At 36.8% G+C, this 22,540-nt stretch overlaps 1 protein-coding gene and 1 non-coding gene across 6 annotated transcripts in view; both read left to right on the top strand.

The window, feature by feature from the left end:
- NETO2 (neuropilin and tolloid like 2) overlaps window positions 1-22,540 on the top strand; it is a 62,109-nt gene that overhangs the window by 6,933 nt on the left and 32,636 nt on the right. For 2 of the 5 annotated variants that reach the window (XM_038008032.2, XM_007992219.3), the window contains exons 2-6: window positions 4,876-4,932; window positions 7,540-7,680; window positions 8,333-8,581; window positions 14,060-14,083; window positions 14,188-14,315. In XM_038008032.2, the coding sequence (XP_037863960.2) occupies window positions 4,876-4,932; window positions 7,540-7,680; window positions 8,333-8,581; window positions 14,060-14,083; window positions 14,188-14,315 (599 nt within the window). Of the gene's footprint in view, window positions 1-4,875; window positions 4,933-7,539; window positions 7,681-8,332; window positions 8,582-14,059; window positions 14,105-14,187; window positions 14,316-22,540 lie in introns of all 5 variants that reach the window. The other 3 variants (XM_038008031.2, XM_007992215.3, XM_038008034.2) reach the window with 2 other exon arrangements.
- On the top strand, window positions 15,942-16,048 carry LOC119627787 (small nucleolar RNA U13). Its single transcript, XR_005244018.2, has one exon. It is a non-coding gene; the product is annotated as a small nucleolar RNA U13 (small nucleolar RNA).

Raw genomic sequence — 22,540 nt, 5'->3', positions numbered from 1 at the left:
TCCCCCAGTTATTATTAGTTTTTATTTATGTGTCTATCGTGAGTAAATGAAGGTGCTCTTCACCCCAAAGTATATACATAATTCACCTTTTTTTTTTTCCAATTTAGTATTTATTTTTTGTTTCTAGCTTGAAGGTGAGATCTATTTTTATTTCAAGGAATTAATATGTTATCCCAGAACCACTTATTAAATCCATCCTTTCACCAAGGATTTCAAATACCGTGTATATCATAATAAATTCTTGGGGCTGGGTGTGGTGACTCACACCTGTAATCTCAGCACTTTGGGAGGCTGAGGCGAGCAGATCACTTGAGGCCAGGAGTTTGAGACCAGCCTGGCCAACACAGTGAATCCCCGTCTCTACTAAAATAGAAAGAATGAGCTGGCTGTGGTGGCGCATGCCTGTAGTCCCAGCTACTCAAGAAACTGAGGCACAAGAATTGCTTGAACCCAGAGGCGGAGATTGAGTGAGCCAAAATCACGCCACTGCACTCCAGCCTAGGTGACAGAGTGAGACTCTGTGTCAATCAATCAATAAATAAAAATTAATTCTTGGATATATATATATATCTATTTATGAGCTTTTAATTTTTTCCCATTTTCTTATCTATAAGGTGCTGGGGAATAAGGACCTCGTCTGTTTGGTTCATTGCCACCAGGAAGTGAATCACTACCTGTTAGACAATAGGTTGCTGCATGTGTTTAACAGATCATCTGTTTCTTCCTATGTCATTGCTACATTTTTAAAATACTGTAGCTTTACAATAACTATATCATATATTGTTTTTATTTATTTTATGTGATTTCTAAATTTTCTTTGGCCAATATAACAAAGTCTTCAAGATGAGCATCAGAAACATTTTGTTAAGTCCAAAAACAGGACCCACTATTAAATGTGTGGCCTATTGGAAAGACTCATTATCTTTGCAGCATTATTTTACTACTCAGAAACATGTTACTGCTCCGTTTCATTCAGTATATTTGTTGTTTATTTATTTTAGTTTTACTTTCTTCCCTCAATAACTGTAATAATATTTCAAGTAATTCTCTTGAGGTTTTTAGGTTTTCAATAACATTGAAATCTATAAATAATAATCTTGTCTTCTTTCCAGTATTTATTGCATTCACTAGAATTGCCACTATTAAGTAATAGTGAAAAGAATAAATGTGACTTTGATTTTTTTTTTTTTTTTTAAACAGTGGAAAGTAGGCCTTAAAACTGGAAGGTCTAGGAACAGGATTCTCTGCTTAGAGCTAAAATGACAGTGATTCAGGGTAAAAAGAGGAGGAATAAAGGGAGTGGCTTTGAGGATTGTTTTACAGCCTGAATAGCACCTATCTTTATCATCTGAGTGACTTCATTTTAGGTCAGATCTGTACACAGGTTATTATAAGAGTAAATTCAACTCTCGAACCAGGAGTAATGTCATAAATGGTGGGCACTATCTTTCTCAAGCATCAAATCACAAGCAGTTCTCTGTACAATCAAATTGCAGATTAAAGAGTTTAGAATTTTTATTTTTGTGTAGATTTCTGCCTTGTAGAATTAGTGCCTTCCTATATACATTATCGTTGAATTCAAAGTCTGAGATATTCCTGTATTTGAGATGTTATTGATCCTTTTGGTAAGAGGGAACAGTGGCACCTAGATTGGGAATAAAGACAGAACAAAGAACCACAGAACTGCTTCATGTGCTAAATAATGGCAGGGTTTAGCATTAATGGAATTTGTTTTAATATCTCAGCCTGGTTATAACTCAAGCAGTATACAAAGACCTTGTTATACAACTCAGGAAACTGTGTTTATAATGATACAGAATTTAGAATGGATTAATAGTCACAACTCTATTACCAAAAACTGTATCAGTAAATCTTTCTATCCCTAATTGCCGTGCAGATTCGCCCTATTCTTTATACGTCGTTTTTATATTTAGTGGCTCAGCTCATTTGGTCGATTGAGTTGTGAATAGCTAGTAATTACTTGAGAAAAAAAGAAAACTGCACAGCCCTCTAAATAAAGTGGAAAAGAATATAATAGGCTATTTGGCCTTGCAACTTTATTTTCAGTATGATTGTTCTATCTTACTTGTGTATTCTGTGCAAATTTCATAAAGCAGTTATTTTATACAGGTACATTTTTATTGGTCATTGTATACCATAATTGTGCTGCCACAGTTCATCCCTTTGCCATAGTTGCCATTGCTGTCTTGCCTTCAGTTTATTGGCCTCTTACATGCCCTGTCTGCTGGCTTTGTGTGGTTATTTGCTTATAGATAGATTTGTAAATGTCAAACTGGTAAATAGTTACACCTGTGATTAAGGAGGAACGGTATACTGAGCACGAAATATTGACCAGTGGCATATGATCTGAATGATATGGGGAGATAGTGTCTTCTAATGAGATAAATTGATACAAATGGTTGAGTTATTTGCTGAATTATCAAATACCTACTATTACCTGACTTTTCTTTTTGGTCATAAATCTTCTGTTTTAAAAAAATGTTTCACAACTCCATTCTTCTAATCAGATCCAGTGTAGAGATGTGAAGAGTTAAAGATCTCAGCATAACGTGAGATCTCCAACACTACCGTCAACCAAAGAAAGGGAAGGGGGAAATTAATGTTATTGAGAAAAGACAGAGGAGACACAGAGATCAGGAAGGATGCCAGAAACCCAGGATGAAGAGGTCAAATAATTAGATTTTAAGATGTGAACTGAATAACAAGAGCTACCTCTTAACCATTTCTACATTGGTGACTTTGGTAGTAGACACCCAGTACATGCTGAGTGAACAGTGGTAACTGTCTACTAGCCACTTGCACTAGCAGACTCCAGTGCCTCCACCTCCCTCACCGCTCTCGTCCTGTAAGTTGCACTTGACTGTACATCTGAACCATGTCATTAGTTTCTCCTCCTTTCCCTTTCCACTGCCACCACTCTGCTTCAAAGATGGTAATGCAAACATGATCACCTTTCCTTCCCAATGGTCTTCTCTCTTCTCATTAAAAGTGTAGACTCCACACAACCATTAGGATTATTGGTCTAAAACACAGAAGTGATAATGCCGTACACCTGTTTAAAAACCTACAAGGGCTTCTCATTATAGTTAGAAGTCCAAACTTTTTAGCATGCCATTCAAAACTTGTTACAATCAGATCTCACCCAACTTTTCTCTAACCTACTATACCGCTGTAGCCTTCCACTTGCCAACCACACCGTATTACTCAGAGTTCCCCAAAACCTGCTGTAGGTTAGAACTCATGCCTCCATGTTTTTATTTTATTTTATATGTTATGTTATGTTATGTTATGTTATGTTATGTTATGTTATGTTATGTTATGTTGTGTTATGTTATGTTATGTTATTGAGGCACGGTCTCACACTTTCACCCAGGCAGCAGTGCAGTGGCACAATCATGGCTTACTGCAGCCTCTAACTTCTGGGCACTAGTGATCCTCCTGCCTCAGCCTGCCAAGTGGCTGGGAGTATAGGCACGTGCCACCATGCCTGGCTGATTTTTTTTTTTTTTTTTTTTTTCATAGAGACAGGGCCTCTGTAACTCCTGGGCTCAAGCAGTCCTCTCGCTTCAGCCTCCCAAGGTGTTGGGATTTGCAGGCATGAGCCACTGCACCCTGCCCTCCATGTTCTTATTTAACCTGTTTCTTTCTCCTTCTCCTGGGCTCAAGTACTATAAGGTCCAACCAGAGTATGCCTTCTTTTTTGGGAGTTTTCCTCATTCTATTTCCCTTAACCCCCAGCAGAATGGACCCTCTGCTTCCGTTATGCCTTCTGCATATCTCCAGTTAAACTGATTCAACAATACATTGATTCCTTGTGGATGCTGGTTTGTCCTAATCTCCATCATTTATTTAGCAGAATGCCTGGCACATAAAAGTACTATACACATTCCCTCATTTAATCTTCACAGCCACCAATGAGGTTGACCTATTTATACGTCATCTGCATTTTACAAATAAGTAAACTGAGCTGGAAAGGCCTCACAGCTGGTAGAAGGCAAAACTTGAACCCTAGCCTAGATTCATGAAACTCCTTAAGTCCACACTCTTAACCATTTTGCTCTGTTTGTCTCTCCACACCTGTGCATCCTTGGTGCCCACTCTTCAGTGGATACTCTGTAAGTGCCTATTCACTGAATGAATAACTCCAGCAGTAGTTCAGCACAGACTGGCAGTGTGGTTTCCATTGAAAGGGAGAGTGTACCACCCATAAAACTGTTTCTTTAAATCTTCAAACCACATACACAAAACAATTCAGTATGTTGTTCATTGGGTCTCAGAAATGTTCAACATGGAAAAAAAGCTTCAGTGTTAAATACGGCTAGCCTTTGTAGCACAGAGCACAGCATAGAACTGCAAGATGATAAGACAGTTTGAATTGATTTCTAGGAGACTGCTGCCCCCTTACTTCTGTCTTGATTATGAATGTTCTCAGAAAGCAGATATAATCTAATTGAACTTTCACTGCCATAGCACATTGCAGAGCCAGCTATACTGCATGTAAACTTTGAGATGGACTACAGTAAATAGAGGAATAGTTAGGATGAGCAAGGTCTGTTGCAAAAACTAAGTGTTTTTTTTTTTTAAAGCTATTAAGTTGAAAAATGCTTTAAATGCCATGTATTATTAAATGCTTGTATAAATGAGTACAAAACCACTTGTCTTTTCTTGGGTTATCTTAAGGGTTAGGTAGCAAATCAGAGCATTACATTTAATGCTTAAAGATCTTGATAGTGAATTTTACTAATAAATAGTGATTTTAGTTCATCTTTTTTTGTCATCTGATTTTCTTTATTGACTTAGTAAAATGTAGTATAGATTCAATTTCATAACTTTTCTTCTCTGTTATTTCTCTAGTGTTGTTAATAACAGTACTGGTAGTGGAAGGGATTGCGGTGGCCCAAAAAACCCAAGGTAAAGTACTTACATTGGTGACTTACTGCATGTTTGAGACAATGGAATGGCTTATTTGAAAGGATTGCAACTTTTGGGTACTATTTCCATAATCCCTTTGGGGTGTTCCAGTGACCTAAGGCTTTCTGTCAACCCATCAGCCTCAATTTTACTGGGTTTAGCTGCAGTTAACTAGAGTAAATTGTCAGCATAAAGTCTTGCCCTGATGAATTTTAAAAATTGACATCACTAGTAGCTCCTAGCATACTGTGTATTATGTCCAAAAATTAAATGAGATTTATATTTTATCACTAAGCAAAAATAAAAGTCCCTTTTTCTAATTTAAACAAATGAAACACTTCAATTAATATCTTACTCAAAGTCCTTTGGTCCTGTTCTTTTGTCTTGATTTATGATTGATGATTAGCTAGTGTGATTGTTTTTTTTTTGAGCCAGATTTTTATGTCTGAATTTAGTACATTTCCAGTGTAACCCTGTTTGTTTTTATTTTCATCTAAGTAATACATACACATGATAAAAATCAAAGCATTCCTAAAAAGTTAATTAGCAAAAATGAGTTCCCCATCTTACCCTACTTAACTTCCTGCTCCATGGAAATAATCACTCTTAGCTGATTCTTTTGGTATTTCCCTTCCTTTCTCTAAATAACATGCTGTATTGCTACTTCTTGGTTATTTCAGTTTTAGAAATTAGATAATGATTTTTCACCGTGGAAGATAAGAATTTAGCTCTTTCACGCACCTACTGTCCACTCCATCCATATATGAGTGTTCTTGTACGTTGCATTTGTACCACCCTTCTCAACACAGTTCTGTCATAATTCCGGTTAACTCAGTATTCAGGATTTACATTAAGTCACTCATTCAGCTGAATTTTGTCTTTAGGAAGTTTTCTTTTTTTTTTTTTTCTGTTTTAATTTTTAAAATTCCCTTTCCTCCATTTTCTCTCTTCTGCCTTTTCAGGAATTCTATTAATTTTACTTGGTTATGGCCCTCTTGGTTTTTGTTTCTAGCTCTTCTGCTTTCCATCTTTTTGCTCCACATTCTCTGAGACTTCCTCAACTTTACCTCTAAACCAGGAGTTAGAACACTTTTTCTGTGGATCCGATCGAAAGTATTTAAGGCACTGTAGGCCCTACAGTCTCTGAAGCAACTCTTCGAATTCCTTGACTCTTCTGTCCTGGAACAAAAGCACACAAATGATGGGCATGGGTATATTGCAGTAAAACTTTATTTACAGCAGGCTCCAGGTCATGTTTGGAACAGGGTCATAGTTTGCTGAACTCTGCTCTAAACATTCTGCTGATTTTTTCATTTCTTCTGTCTTTGGAAGCTTTTTTTGGTTCTGTTTTCTGAATATAATATTCTGTTTGTACACTTTGTTTTTGTCTTGTGGATTTACTTGCTTTTCTTTCTCAGGATATTAAATGATTATTTTGTGGTGGTGGTGGTTTTTAAATATTTTTCTTGCATAGTCTTTATCTTCTCAGAGTTGCTTTTCTTCAGTTTTTTTTTAAATTAATTATTTATTTATATTAGTGATTTTCCTCCAATGTCTGGTGATCCTTGAGGGCTCATATTTTAAGAGGGACACTAAAAACTGATCATTAACTGTCTGCAGGTGTGGGCAAGGATCAGTTACTGGCTCTTCCTGTTGACAGATCTGACATTGGGGAACTTCTGCGTCTGCATCAAGCCCTTCCTAGGGGCTGTTTCGATTCACAGAGAAGAATCTTTTCTTTTCCTGCTTAAAGGCTCAATATCTGATCAGGAGGCCTTTGTGGGAGTTCAGCAGGAAATGAAGGCTGGAACATATGCTAACATTCACTCATCTCCCTGTTTTCCTTCTCAGCTGTGCCTGGTGTCCCCTAGTCCAGTAACCCTGTTTTACCTTCTCCAAAGAAATCACCTTTAGTGTTCTGATGTGGTTGTAGAGCTGCTAGATTTGTGGAGGAGGAAAGGGTACTGAAAATCCAACTCATTCTAAACAAACTTTTAACTAGTCTTGTGTTTTTAAAAAGCCCAGTTTCACTTACCACCCCCCCACCCAACTTCCTGGTACAGCCAGTTGTTACTGCTATATCTACCCCTCTGTATTTAAGAGTTTATATCCTTTTAAAAATGCTTTTATTGTTGTTTAAGTGGAGTTTGAGGAAGGAGCAGAGCTAAGTGCATGTGTTTAGTCTACAATCTTCGGCTAAAATCCCACTGTAACCTTTGAATCTTCTTTTACTGTTGTGTTAAACTAAGTATGAGGGCCCCATCTCAGAGATCAGTTCCTGGGATACCTTCATTTTTAGGTTAGAACTGAATTGTATTGCATCTTACTGACTTAGCAGGTTCCCCCATACGGTTTTGCCGTTTGTTAAGTGCGTATAAGCCCTTTATTTCCCTGTTATTTTACACGGCAAACTTGTCCTCTCCCAGCAAGTTTTACCTCCCTCTCTTTCACTTCTATACTCAATTTATTGTGCTAAATTTGACAGTGGTTCTTACAAAATTTTATATATGTAGCATAGAGTGAGCAGTTGTTTGGAAACTGATGGGGAAAGAGAAAAATGATTCTCTTTTGCTGTAACGAGTGTTTTAAATGCCGTTTTTCCCTAAGATGGACAAAATATTGGAATCAAGCACATTCCTGCAACCCAGTGTGGCATTTGGGTTCGAACCAGCAATGGAGGTCATTTCGCTTCACCAAATTATCCTGACTCATATCCACCAAACAAGGAGTGTATCTACATTTTGGAAGGTATTTGACCAATTTATTTTCTTGGATTAATTTTTACTTTATTGTAAAACTAAATATGTTGGTAAAATGACCTATGTAAACCAGTTTGAATGAGATTTAACATGTATTTGAATTAAACTGTAGTAATGATAAGTATTTCTGCATATAGAATACATTTACAAGATACTAGCAGAAATGTTAGGGAAAGTTTGAATCTCCCCAAGTATAATTCAACTAGGTACATTAGTATATATGAAAAACTTCTTTGATAAGAAACTTAAACTTACTGGCATCCCTTATAAGGCTTAATTCAAATTTATGTCCACATAAGTGAGTTCCTTTCATTTCTTCTGTTTATTTTTCTGTGTATTGTGGTACATTGTATCTTGAACTAAGTAAGTATTAGCTTCTTGACTCTTCAGTTTGAATCACTCAAAAATATTTAATTTAGTAGATAGCATGTGCCAAAGGAAAAGATTACTATACTTCTACAGAGTAGCATTATTTTTATTGTAAGATACAACATTTATCATGACTTGTATAGCAATTCTCACTAAAACCTTTGTCTATGAAGCAGTTAGCAGAACAGTTGTTCTGCTTTTCTCATTTGTGTCAATACATTTATATTTTTTCTTGTTTGTGTTGCCCTGATTTGCTTACTCTTATTTTCTAGCTGCTCCACGTCAAAGAATAGAGTTGACCTTTGATGAACATTATTATATAGAACCATCATTTGAGTGTCGGTTTGATCACTTGGAAGTTCGAGATGGGCCATTTGGTTTCTCTCCTCTTATAGATCGTTACTGTGGTGTGAAAAGCCCTCCATTAATTAGATCAACAGGGAGATTCATGTGGATTAAGTTTAGTTCTGATGAAGAGCTTGAAGGACTGGGATTTCGAGCAAAATACTCATTTATTCCAGGTAAAGAATAAGTTATCTTTTAAGTGGTTGGGCATCTCACTCTAACTCTGATTTTAGAATCTTAAGGTTAGAAAAGAGATTAATTTGGTCAAGTTAATCAAGTCAAGATTTTAAATAAATTAGCAAAGTCAAAGGGAAATTAGTCCATGAACAAATAAGAAGTTAATGGAAATTGGACATAGAAACGTATCACTTGAAATTTGAAGCATATCAGAGATGGTGCCACATTTTCTTAGATTTTTTTCTGTCTTATAGCACATGCTCAGGCTAACATTTAAAATATATTTAAAAATAAATACAGTTTTAAAAATAATTCAACAAATTGTCTTGTTTTCAGAATTTCCACAAAAATTGTTTTGTATGATTTTTCTCATTTAGCTGTTATAATTAACCACTCAACTGAATAAATACTCTAGAATATATTGAGCAATAGAAAGAACACTGCTCTGCACTTGGATGTCAAAAATCTGAGTTTGAATTCTTTCTCTGCCTCCTAATAGCTATGAGACTATTAAGCACAGAATTATGCCTGAGATTTGCCATTAGTAAAATGGGAACGCCTGCTGTATTAGTTTACTGATGCTGCCATAACTAATTACCTCAAATTTGGCCACTTAAAACAGCAGAAACTGATTTTCTTGCATTTGGGGAGACCAGAAGTCCAAAATTGAACAAGGCCTCATTCCCTTTAGGAACCTGGGGGAGAATCTGGTCTTTGCTTCTTCCAGCCTCCAGTGGGTGCCCCAGCCTTGCTGGGCTGTGGCCACATCACTTCAGTCTCAGCCTCCCTCTTCACTGCTCTTTCTACTCTTTTCAAGATCCTTAACCTAATGGCATCTTTTACCTTGTAACATTTACTCTTTTTAAAAACTATACATATACACACACACACACACACACACATATATATATATACACCCTACTACTCACAGGTTATGGGGATTCCAGTGTGTGTATACTGGGGGGCTACTGTACCATCAGCCTCCTCCACCTTGTTACCTGCCTCACAGTAGGTGAGAACACTCTGAGAACTGTGAAGCCCTGTCCATTATGGCATGTACATATCCCTAGTGCAGAAACACAGAGATGTGCAAGTTACTGTTCCTGTCTTCACCAAGCTTACACACTAACGATATGAAAAAATAACAGTAAAACAACTGTATGATCTTTTTGCTTTTATTTATTTTTCATGCAAGAAATTTAATTGGAAAAAATTAAAACATTGAAATGAAAAGAAAATATCCATAATTCTTCCACCCTGTATATGAAATCAGTGTTAACAATTTGGTGTATATCCCTTCCAGTGTTTTTCTGTATCTGTTTCTTTTGTTTGTTATACAAGATTGGGATTATGGTACACATATAACTTTATTATCTGCTTTTTTGCCTGAAAAACATAAACAACCTTTTTTTCCCTGTCAGTACTCATGTAGGAAATTTTAAGCTTTGCTTCAGTGTATATCTGCTCTTTTTAAATTTTTTTTCTATAATCCCCATAGCCAAACAAGTATTTATTTGCTCAATGCCAAAAGGATATTTCCAAAAAGTAAAATTTGTCTAATAGACTGTATTTTTTAGAACAGTTTTAGGTTCCCAGCAAAATTACACAGGAAGTAGAGTCACCATAAGCCTCCTGCCTCCCTTTCCATCAGCATCTTTCATGAGAGTGGTGCATTTGTTACCAATGATGAGCCAACATCCATGCATCATTATTACCCAAAGCCTATAGTCTATAGTTGACATTAGGGTTCACTCGCGGTAGGGTGTGCTCTGTGAGTTTTGACAAATGCATGATGACATGTATCTGCCCTTAAAGAACCATACAGAACAGTCCCACTGCCCTAACAGTCCCCCGTACTCTGCCTGTTCATCCTTCCCTTTCCCCAAACCATTGACAATCGCTGTTCTCTTCAGTATCTCCCTAGTCTTGGTATTTCCAGAATGTCATGTAACTGGAATCATACGGTATGGAGCCTTTTCCAGTTAGCAGTATGCATATAAGTTTCCTCCATGTCTTTTTGTGGCTGATAGCTCATTTTTCACACCAAATAATACTTCATTGTCTAGATGTACCATGGGTTGTGTATCCATTCTACTGAAGGACATCTTGGTTGCTTCCACATTTTAGCAATTATGAATAAAGCTGCTATTCATGTGCAGGTTTTTGTGTGGACATGAGTTAATTCATTTGAGTAAATTCTAATACATGCCACAACATGGATGAACCTTGAAACATTATGCTAAATAAGATGAGCCAGAAGCAAAAACACAAATATGACTCCATTTATATACGGTATCTAAAGTAGTAACATTCATTGAAACAGAAAGTGGAATGGTTATCAGGGTTTGTTGGGGAAGGGGGAAGGGGAGTTAATGTTTAGTGGGTGTAGACTTTCAGCTTGGGATGATTAAAAATTCTGAAAAAAAATGGTGATGGTTGTACAACATTGTAAATATGCTTAATGCCACTGAATTGTAAACTTAAAAATGGTGGAACCAGGCGTGTGGTGCACACTTGTCATCCCAGCTACTCGGGAGGCTGAGGCTGGAGGATTGCTTGAGCCCCGAAGTTCGAAGTTATAGTGAGCTATGATTGCACCACTGCACTCCAGCCTGGGTGACAGAGCAACACCCTGTCTCTTAAAAAAGGGCAACATTATGAATTTTATGTTATGTATAATTTACCACAATTAAAAAGTAGTAGTGACCGGGTGCGGTGGCTTACATCTGTAATCCCAGCACTTTGAGAGGCTGAGGTGGGTGGATCACATGAGGTCAGGAGTTTGAGACCAGCCTGGCCAACATGGCAAAATCCCATCTCTACTAAAAATATAACAATTAGCTGGGTGTGGTGGTGCGTGTCTGTAATCCCACCCACTTGGGAGGCTGAGGCAGGAGAATCGCTTGAACTTGGGAGGTGGAGGTTGCAGAAAGCCAAGATTACACCACTCTACTCCAGCCTGGGCAACAGAGCAAGAATCTGTCTCAAAAAAAAAAACTAGTAGCTAGTAAGCTGTTTTTTTCACAGTGGCAGGGAAAAGAAAGATACACAGGATGCCCTGCCTTGTGAAATCGTCCACAGGAGTTTGAGAACCAATAGTTTATATCAAAATGACTGATTGGATTAAATTGGTTAGGTGTTTTCTTTTTATTAACTAAATCAACTGACTGAAGTAGTTGAAACATTAGTGTCATGAAGACACTTACAATAGATGATGACTGTACATAAGTTTGGACTACTTGACAGAAAAAGACATCCAAAGAATACACTTATTTGAATAGTGTTTTTAAATATTTAAAAACAAGATCAGCCAACTTCATATGTAAATATACTTACTTTGGAGTCAAGTAGCTCTTTTTCCTCTATTCATGTTATAGATCATGAGAGCAACTTTAAATGGCCTATAGTTAAAATATAGACAAAGTATAACAAAATGGTTAGGATTTCTAGAGTTTATCACCTTTCATTTGCATTTTATAGTGCTTCACAGTTTTGATAGACATTATATTTAATTTTGTGCTAATGACAGTAATGTCAGGAGGATTATATAATATTTTACAGATGAGGAAACTGAGTCAGAGATTAAGTGATTTTCTTAGTTCATAGAATGGCAAATCGAGGACTAGATTGCAATTCACTAGGCAATACTTCCTACTCTTCTCATGTCACCTTTATAATGTGGGTGAGGTCACATTGAAGAAAAGCCTTATTAAAAAAAAATGTGGATGAGAAGTCCACAATTTTATCACTAAAAGAGAAAGCCAACACATGTCAAAATAAATAGGCAATGCATAATTAGCTAAATATATCTCTGTCTGATGTTATTTCAAGTCATGTTAATAAAATAAGTTTTGTCTAGGAGTTGGTAATTCTGGAAGAAACCTATTAACAATGGTGAGAAGTTCGTATTTTTTTAATGAAATTCTCTAAGCTATTGGTGATATTTACTGAGGCAGAGGCTCTTAATGGATTGTTAGTTCCTGGATGTAACTGGGATAATTATGGACATTTTAATGCGATAATGACAATATCCTAGATTTCTGGAATACATGTGAACTAGTTCTGATTAATTTGCCAGACAGTTCCTGTGATTCCCCTCCGCCATGCTGTTTAAGAGTTCAATTTCTCTTTGACATTTCTCTGCAAAAGAGCCGAAACGTCTGTTGTCCTCTTTTAGCAAGGACAAGTTTTGTTTATAAAGTTAAAAAAGAACAGTTGCTGAAATATATTCTACATAAGCTAATAATTTTTTTCCTCTTTTTAAAATATGTAATTTGATGACTTCCTAAAGTGTCTGGAATTAAAGACAACAGTTTTAACAGGAATTGAGCCTCTAGTTGTACACAATTAAATTGTGAATTGAAATAGATTTTCCAGGCCAAGTGCGGTGGCTCACACCTGTAATCCCAGCACTTTGGGAGGCCGAGGTGGGCAGATCACAAGGTCAGGAGTTTGAGACCAGCCTGACCAACATAGTGAAACCGTGTCTCTACTAAAAATATAAAAAATTAGCTGGGCGTGGTGGTGGGCACCTGTAATCCCAGCTACTTGGGAGGCTGAGGCAGGAGAATCGCTTGAACCCGGGAGGCAGAGGTTGCAGTGAGCAGAGATCAAGCCATTGCACTCCAGCCTGGGCAACAGTGTGAAACTCTATCTCAAAAAAAAAAACAAAAACAAAAATAAAGAAATAGATTTTCCAGAAATCTGAGACATTTTAGACTACCCAGCAATTTTTTTTTTATTCTGGCAGTTGGATATATACACAGGTTCTATCTGAACTTTAAAATAATTGTTTAAAGATACCTGTGTTTGTAATTTCTAAAAATTTATTTTTATTGTGAATATCCATAACAAAATTTACCCTTTAACCTTTTTTTTTTTTTTTTTTTTTTAAAAGACTCATTTTGTCACCTAGGCTGGAGAGCAATGGCGCTCTCTCTGCTCACTGCATTCTCAACCTCCTGGGCTCAAAAGTTCCTCCCAGGTCAGCTTCCCAAGTTGCTGGGACTACAGGCATGAGCCACCATGCCCAGCTCTGTTTAATCATTTTTAAGTGTGTAATTCAGTGGCATTAAGTACATTCACAGTATTACACAAGCATCACCACCATCCATGCCAAAGTTTAGAAGACAAATTTTAACATGCTTCAGGAGAAGGGAACTTCATTCCTTTTTAAGGCCGAATAATATTCTATTATATTGTATATGTGATGTTCTGTTTACCTGTTCAGCTCTGATAGCTGATGTGACTTTTCAAGTAGCATAAATAAATTATTCACTATGGAATCAAAAATATAAATGTGATTAAATAAATGTCAATCCTGTAAGTGAGCTCATAAATGAGCAATAATGTGTCGTTTTCACCAATGAAAGCTTCTCTTACCTTGCTATGAAATGGAGCGTTAGATGTAATGTAAGACATCAAAGCTTAAAGTAACTATCTCAGTACCAATGACTTTCTTCTTTTTTCTGTTACAGATCCAGATTTTACTTACCTAGGAGGTATTTTAAATCCCATTCCAGGTTTAGTATATTACCACTTGTTCCTCTTGGCATTTTTGATCAGTCTTATGTTCCTTTGAACACCTTTCATGTATTCCTTCTAGATTGTCAGTTTGAGCTCTCGGGAGCTGATGGAATAGTGCGCTCTAGTCAGGTAGAACAAGAGGAGAAAACAAAACCAGGCCAAGCCGTTGATTGCATCTGGACCATTAAAGCCACTCCAAAAGCTAAGGTATTATTATGTGTTGAGTCTCTTCAGAGAAGAATATCATGATAAGGCATGATTTGCAAAATATGTTATTTTGGAAAATATTTATTGACTACATAAACTGATATTGCAACTTTTTAAAAATGTATTTTATTTCGCTTACTTTATTGGCACCTACGAAGATCCCAGCATTATTATAGTTAAATAAACTGGAATTCCTGAAATTATTCAGGAATATTACATGTATATTAAGATTCTCAATTATAAAAGATTAAGATTCTTAAGACCTGTCAGTTCCCAATTGGTGGGTGTGCATATTGATCAGCATGATTATAGATTCATTAACATCTTTATGAGGAGGAAAATAGGCCACAAGAGGTGAAAGTGTGTTCTCAAAAGTTACAGAGTTGGTCGTAGCAATCTAAAAACGAAACCCAAATGTGTCAAGTCTGTTCTTACCCTGCTGTCCTCTGCTACTCATGGGGCGCTTTTATTGGAAAGAACTGCAGGGAAGGATGTTTTTAAATAACTCCGACAGATTGAGATTGGATACTGACTACGTCTGCATTTAATTTATACTTCTAGGAATATCAACAGAGTTAAAATTATATTTAATGTGTATTATGTAAAAAGAGGGAAAAGAGGAGAGAGGGTGGGAAAACATACCTCTCAAGAATCATGAAAATCAGATTTAAAGATTAGGTAATATGATAGATAAGTAACCTGAAAACCCATCTGCTAGAAGACACATGGAAACATTGGGTAAAATATGACAAATAATTCTTTTAAAAGCATATGTGTAGGCTCCAGGAAGGAGAAAAAGAGGGTAATGTTTATGGGTGAGAAATGGAGAGACAGAACTATAAATTAATAAATTGAAATTGATGTTACAAATGCCCCTGGCTGATTTTCATAACCTGTTACGGCACAGGGGTAGACATACTGAGAGCTCCCTTTTAATTCCCATACTGAGAAAAGAAGAGTCCTGGGGTTCACATGGCCTTTATGAGACTCACATGAAGCTGGAGCCCTCAAAGGGTGGCAACTCACATGAAAGCATAGATTAGAAAAAATGTTTCACTGCCACATACTGATGACAAAGAAGCTTGTTTTTCTGGGTTTAGTCTCAGGGTGAGGTTGGGGGTGAGGCTGGGGTCCCCCCTAGCTTTATACTTAGAAACCCTGCCTTTATTAGGGTTTGAGAAATGGATTTACATTGCCTGCTCAACCCAGGAGTCACTAAGTCCAAAAACTAACAAAATGGTCCTGGGTGCATTAAACCTTTGAGTCACCTGGCAAAAATAAATCTAAAAGTCACCAAGAAAGCTGCAGGGTTGGCATGGATGAAACACTGCTGCAGGTCAGCTCACAGCCCCCAGATTCTGAAACCCCTATGCTCACAGCCCACCATGGGTACGAGTTCACCAACATAAACAGGAAGGAGTTCCTTAGATCCCCAAGAACTAGAGTGTTTCACATATCCTCCAAGAAGGAAACAGAGATGAGAAAGAAAAATGACCACGTCCATTTTTAAAATAACCAAATAGGAGGTCTATAAGTTAAAAGTGGCTATTAAAAGATGTATCTGAGGAAATTACCCAGAGCGTATCACTGGAAGAGGTGGCAGTTTATTAGGATTTTCCATAACTGATACTCTGTAGTGTGTAAGTAAGCCTGATGCCCAGGTCTTCACGCAAACACGTGATGTGCGCCTCCCCCCAGCCTTGTTACCATGTCGGCACATTGCCTATCTGATGTGAAAAGGAAAAAAAGAAAATTTCAAGAACTGATAAAAAGCATGACACAGGGTGACTCCCAAGCAGGAAAAAAAATTTTAAGTGACACTGGCATTGTACCTCACAGACAAGGAGAAAAGTTTTTAAACAACAGAGAAAATAGCCTACAAAAGGATGCTATTAAGATTGACACCAGAATTATCAATAGCAAAATAGAAGCCCGAGACAATAGAATAATGTCTTCATAGTGTTAAGAGTGTTCATTGTCATTTAAGACTGAAGGCAGTGACGGGGATGCGGGGATGATTAATGAGTACAAAAGTATAATTAGATAAAATTAAATTAATACCTGGTATTTGATAGCACAACAGAGTGACTACAGTCAACAATTTATTGTACAGTTTAAGCGTAATTGGGTCATTTGTAACACATGATAAATACTTGAGATGATGGATCCCCCATTTATCCTGATGTAATTATGTACTGTATGCCTGTATCATGATATCTCAGGCACCCCATAAATACATATATCTATTATATACCCGTAAAAATAAAAAATAAAAGAATGAGGGCAAAATTAAGGTGTTTCTCTGCAAAATAATACCTGAATTAAATGCTACAGTTAAAATCCAAATGTATCTTGTTTACAGGATAATTACAGGAAGTTTTGAAAATACAACACTAGGAAAGAAATAACAGACAAATGTCAAAAAAGAGCTGATGTAACTATTAAAACAGAAATCAATAATGTCACTATCTCACTAGATAAATCTCAGGTATTAATGTAGCCTTAAAATGCACAAAACATAGATTGCTGATTGTCAAGGAAAATCGACAAATCCACAACACAGTCAGTAATTTTTTTTTTTTTTACTTCTTAGTAATTCACAGGTCAAGCATACAAAAAGTTAATATGGCTCAAAAGATTTAAATAACACAGTATGTGCTTAATGGACATGGTATCTTGCTCCCAACATCCAGAGAATAGGCATTCTCTACTAGCATTCATAAAACATTATCAAAACAGATACACGTGCTCAGCTAACAAAGGAAGTCTGAACGTATATGCAGAGCATCCTGTGACAAAAATGCAATTAAACCAAGAATCAGCAACCAAAGATTACTTTAAAACTCCATATGTTTGGAAATATAATAATATACCACTTAGTAATTTGTAAGACACAGAAGAAATCAGTGTGAAAATTTGAATACATTTAAAATGCATTAATGAAAATACTACATATAAAAAAACTGTGGGGGTACAGCTAAAACCGTACTTTGAGAAAAAAGACTGAAATTTAGTTAAGACTCCAGAAGTTAAAAGAAAAATCCAAAGAAAGGGCAATCATAAAACAGAAATTTTTTTAAAAAATGAAGATACAAAAAGAATAAATCAATGAGACCTGACATGGGCTCTTTGTAAAAGGTAACAACAGGCAGACTTCTGCCAAGATTGATCTAGAAAAAAAAGACATAAATAGTCCAGGCACAGTGGCTCATGCCTGTAATCCCAGCACTTTGGGAGGCAGTGGCGTGCGGATCACGAGGTCAGGAGATCAAGACCATCCTGGTGGCGTGCGGATCACGAGGTCAGGAGATCAAGACTGGTTTAGTGAACCCTGTCTCTACTAAAAGTACAAAAAATTATCTGGGCATGATGGCGGGCGCCTGTAGTCCCAGCTACTCGGGAGGCTTAAGGCAGGAGAATGGCGTTAACCCAGGAGGTGGAGCTTGCAGTGAGCCGAGTTCATGCCACTGCACTCCAGCCTGGGCAACTGTGTAAGACTCTGTCTCAAAAAAAAGAAAAAGGAAAAAAAAGACATAAATAATATTAGAAATGGAAAAGCTATAAATCAGCTACAGCAAGGCTTTAAAACTATTATGAGACGAACCAACTAGAAAGTAGACCTGCCAAACAAGAGAGGAAAGAAACTGTGTTTCTTTAATAAATAAATGACAATGACAATGAGGGGGAAAGGAAAAACAAGAACCTATAGATTAAAAGAGATATAAAAGTCAAGTGAACTTACTGATTCAAACAAACTGTAAATGGAGGGAACTGATGACATTAAGAGGCGTGTAGAAGTTTGAACACTGGTATTTAATATTATTCATTTGTTTGGTTTGATAATAGGATAAAGGTTATTTTTTAAGTGGCTTTAGTGATACAGAAATGTTTACAGATGTAATGATTTAATGTCTGAGATTTGTCTCTAGTGTGTAAGAGTTAGAAGTGAGGAAAGACAGATAAAATAAGATTGGCTAGGTTATAATTACTGAAGTTGGAAGTTGGATACACAGATATATTTTGTCTGTTTTTACATATTTTGAAATTTTAATAAATGTTTTAGAGATATTAAAATAATTAATTTTAATAGATAATTAAAATAAGAGAATATTATAAATAATGATTTGTCAGTAGATTTGTAAAGGGTATAAATGGTGATGTTTGGAGAGTATGGAGGGAATCCCTGTTTTTTTCTCTCTCAATCAGAATTCACAACAGGTTAGGAGACTAAAATTCTAAGGACCACTTGTCTTTCTGGCCAGAGGAACTAGATACAAGAGACCATGTTGTCATCTGGAGAATATGAAGGAAGTCTTGGAGAGGAGAGAGCTAGAGCAGGGAAGCACTAATGCAGGCTTTCCTTCTGAGGTGCCTGCGTGTGGAACAGATCCAGGGAAACGTGGCAGCAGTGTTAGGAACCACGTTACAGTATAAACCACCTCCAAGTCCCTGAGTGGGTCACACACTGGGCAAGCCTACCCAGCACAGCAAGGTCTTTGAACATTGGGACCACCACCCAAACAAAGAGAGACAGAATTTGCAGTCTGAACGCAACTTAGTTGTCTGCAGAACCAAAACAAATAACAAAAAACGACATCCTCCAGGGATTTTTAACAGGATCCAAGTCACACAGCATAATATTTAAAATGTCCAAGATACAATGAAAAATTACAGAGAACTAGGAAAATCTGGTTAATTTTTAATGAAAGGCAATCAATAGATCCCAACCCTAACCCAAATATTAAGAACTATCCAAAAATCTTTTTTTAATAAAAAAAAATGTTTTTAATAGAAATGGGGTCTCACAGTGTTGCCTAGGCTGGTCTCAAACCCCTGAGCTCAAGTGATCCTCCTGCCTCAGCCTTCCAAAGTGCTAGGATTACAGGTGTTAGCCACCATGCCCAGCCAGAATTATCAAAAATTCTAAAGCAATGATAGAACCATGCTTCATGAGATAGCAGTAAACACTCTCAGAGTAGGAAAATAGGACTCAGCAGAGAAATAAAATAATTTTTTAAGTGAAAAATTTAGAAGTAAAAGAAAAATCTGAATTTTTAACAAATAATCACTGTATGGGCTCAATAGAAAAATGGAGAAAATAGAAAGTCACTGAACCTGAAGATGAGTCAGTAGAAATTATCCAATCTGAAGTACAGAGGAGAAAAGATTGAAAACAAAGTAATTGAAAACTGTCCATGGGACAGTTTCAAAGGGCCTAACATTTGTGGTGTTTAAGTCCTAGCGGGAGAAGAGATTGGCACAGAATAAATATTTGAAGAAAATTGCTAAAAAGCCCCAAACTTGATGAAGGACATATATCTAGAGATTTAAGGAGCTCAGTGAACACCAAACAGGATAAACAAAAAAAGCAATACCTGCGCACATCAAAATCAAATTACTTGAAATCAAAAATTGAGATCTTGAGGTCTACCAGAGAAAAATGATGCATCTTGTATAAGGGAGCAGTGATTTGAATGACTATTTTTTCTCTTTAGAAATGATGGAAGCCAAAGGTAGTGGATCAGAATCTTCACATGCTCGGATGGGCAGTAAGGAGAACTGTGAAGTCCAAATTTTATACCCTGCAAAACTTCTTTCAAGAATGATAAAACTAAGAGAATTTATCACCTATGCACTCGCTATAAAGGAAGTTATTTAGATAAAATAAATGATACTAGAAAAAATCTTGAAACTTCATGACTAAAGGGAAACGAATGGCAAATATCTGGGTAAATTTCAACTATTTTACCAGTATCAGGAATGAAAGAGAGGATATCACTACAGACCCTTCCAATGTTAAAAGGAGTAAGAAAATACAGGGAACAACTCTATGCCAGAAAATCAGATGACTTTGATGAAATGGGTAAATCTCTTGAGCTACACTACTGCCCAAACATATCCCAGTAGAAATACACAACCCAAATCATCCTATGCTTATTCAAAAATGAATTAATAAACATCTTCTAACAAAGAAAACTCTAGGCCTAGATGGGTTCACTGGCAAATTGTACCAAACATTCAAGGAAGATACAATGCCAATTCTTTAGTATCGTCCAGGAAATGAAAGAGCAGGGAACATTTCTAAACTTACTTTGTAAGACAAGCATTACCCTGATACCAATGGACAAAGAGATATTATAAGGAAACTATTGATCAGTATTCATCAAGAAAATAGATGCAAAAATTTCAATAAAATATTAGCAAATCTAATTCAACAATATAAAAAAATACATAATAGTAAAGCGTGGTTTATCTCAGGAATGCAAGTCTGGTTCAACATTTGAAAAATCAATGTAATTCACTATAAAGACTAAAGAAAACTGTGATTGTCTCCATTCATTGAAATTCAACACCCATTCATGATAAAAAGCCTCAGAAACATAGGAACAGATGGGACTTCCATAACCTGATGAAAGGTATCTACAAAAACCTACTAGCTAAACCAGGCACAATGGCAAGCACCCATAGTTCCAGTTACTAAAGAGGCTGACACAAGAGGATTGAGAATCGCTTGAGCTCAGGAGTTCAAGGCCAGCCTGGACATCATAGTAAGACCCTGTCTCTTAGGGGGGAAAAAAAAAAGAAGCAGCAGAAAACCCTACAGCTGACACCATACTTAATGGTGAAAACCTGAATTCTTTCCCCTTCAAAATCAGTAGCAAGCTAAGTCCTATTCAGTGTTATACTAGAAGTTGTAGCCAGTACAAAAAGGCATACAGACTGAAAAAGAAGAAATCAATCTTTTTGAAGATATCATTGTCTATATAAAAATTTCCATAGCATCTAAAAAGCTCCTGGAACAAATATATCAGATTAGCAAGATTGCAGGATGGAACACCGGTATACAAAAATCAATTGCAGGTCAGGCACTGTGACTCCTGCCTGTAATCCCAGCACTTTGGGAGGCCAAGGCAGGCAGATCACTTGGTTCAAGACCAGCCTGGGCAACCTCATGAAACCCAGCCTCTATAAAAAAACAAAATTGTATATGTGTATATATACATATATATAAAAATTAGCCGGGCATGGTGTCTGCACCTGTAGTCCCAGTTACTCAGGAGGCTGAGGCGGGAGGATCACTTCAGCCAAGGAGGCGGAGGCTGCAGTGAGCCAAGAGCACACCACTGCACTCCAGCCTGGACAACAAACAGACCCTGTCTCAAAAAAAAAAAATCAATTGAATTTGTACATACTAGCAATGAAAATTGGAGTTCAAAATTAAGAAAACAGTATCATTTAAAATATTACTCTACCAAAAAAAATGTGTAATATCTGTAAACTGAAAACTTAGAAGACCATAATGAAAATATTCAGAGATGACCTAAATAAATAGATACACTGTGTCAATGTATTAATAGACCCCCAGTAGTGCTAAAATGTCACTTATAAAAATGATCTACACAGATGAATACAATTTCAATCAAAATCACAGCTATATTTTTTGTAAGGATTGACAAACTGATTCTAGAACATAATGGAAAAGCAAGGGATTACAAAAGCCAAAATTATTCTGAAAAAGAACAAACATGGAAGACTCATTACCTGATTTCAAGACTTACTGTGAAGCTTCAGTAACCAAGACTGTGGTACTGACAAAGGACAGACACACAGATCAATGGAATAGGATAGTCCAGAGATTAGATTTATGCAAATATGGTTCATTGATTTTTTGACATTGAAAGGAAATTGAGTGGAGAAAGGATAGTCTTTAACAGATGGTGCTGGAACAATTGGACCTCCATATTCAAAGAAAAAAAAAATGAACCCTCACCTACACCCAACACTGTATTTAAAAATTAACTCAAAATAAATCATGGACATAGATGTAAAATTATAAAACATTTAGAGGAGAATATATGAAAAGAATCTTACTGGGTTAGACAGAGTTCTTAGATGCAACACCAAAAGAGTATCCATAAAAGAAAAATTTAGGCTGGGCACGGTGGCTCACACCTGTAGTCTCAGAACTTTGAGAGGTTGAGGCGGGCGGATCTCAAGGTCAGGAGATTGAGATCATCCTGGCTAACATGGTAAAACCCCGTCTCTACTAAAAATACAAAAAATTAGCTGGGCGTGGTGGTGGGCACCTGTAGTCCCAGCTCCTCGGGAGGCTGAGGCAGTAGAATGGTGTGAACCCAGGAGGTGGAGCTTGCAGTGAGCCGAGATCGCGCCACTGCACTCCAGCCTGGGCAACAGAGCAAGACTCCATCTCAGAAAAGAAAAAT

This window comes from Chlorocebus sabaeus, chromosome 5 (assembly GCF_047675955.1).
Source record: "Chlorocebus sabaeus isolate Y175 chromosome 5, mChlSab1.0.hap1, whole genome shotgun sequence".
NCBI classification, from domain to species: Eukaryota; Metazoa; Chordata; class Mammalia; order Primates; family Cercopithecidae; genus Chlorocebus; species Chlorocebus sabaeus.
This window is presented reverse-complemented; position numbering and strand designations above follow the sequence as displayed.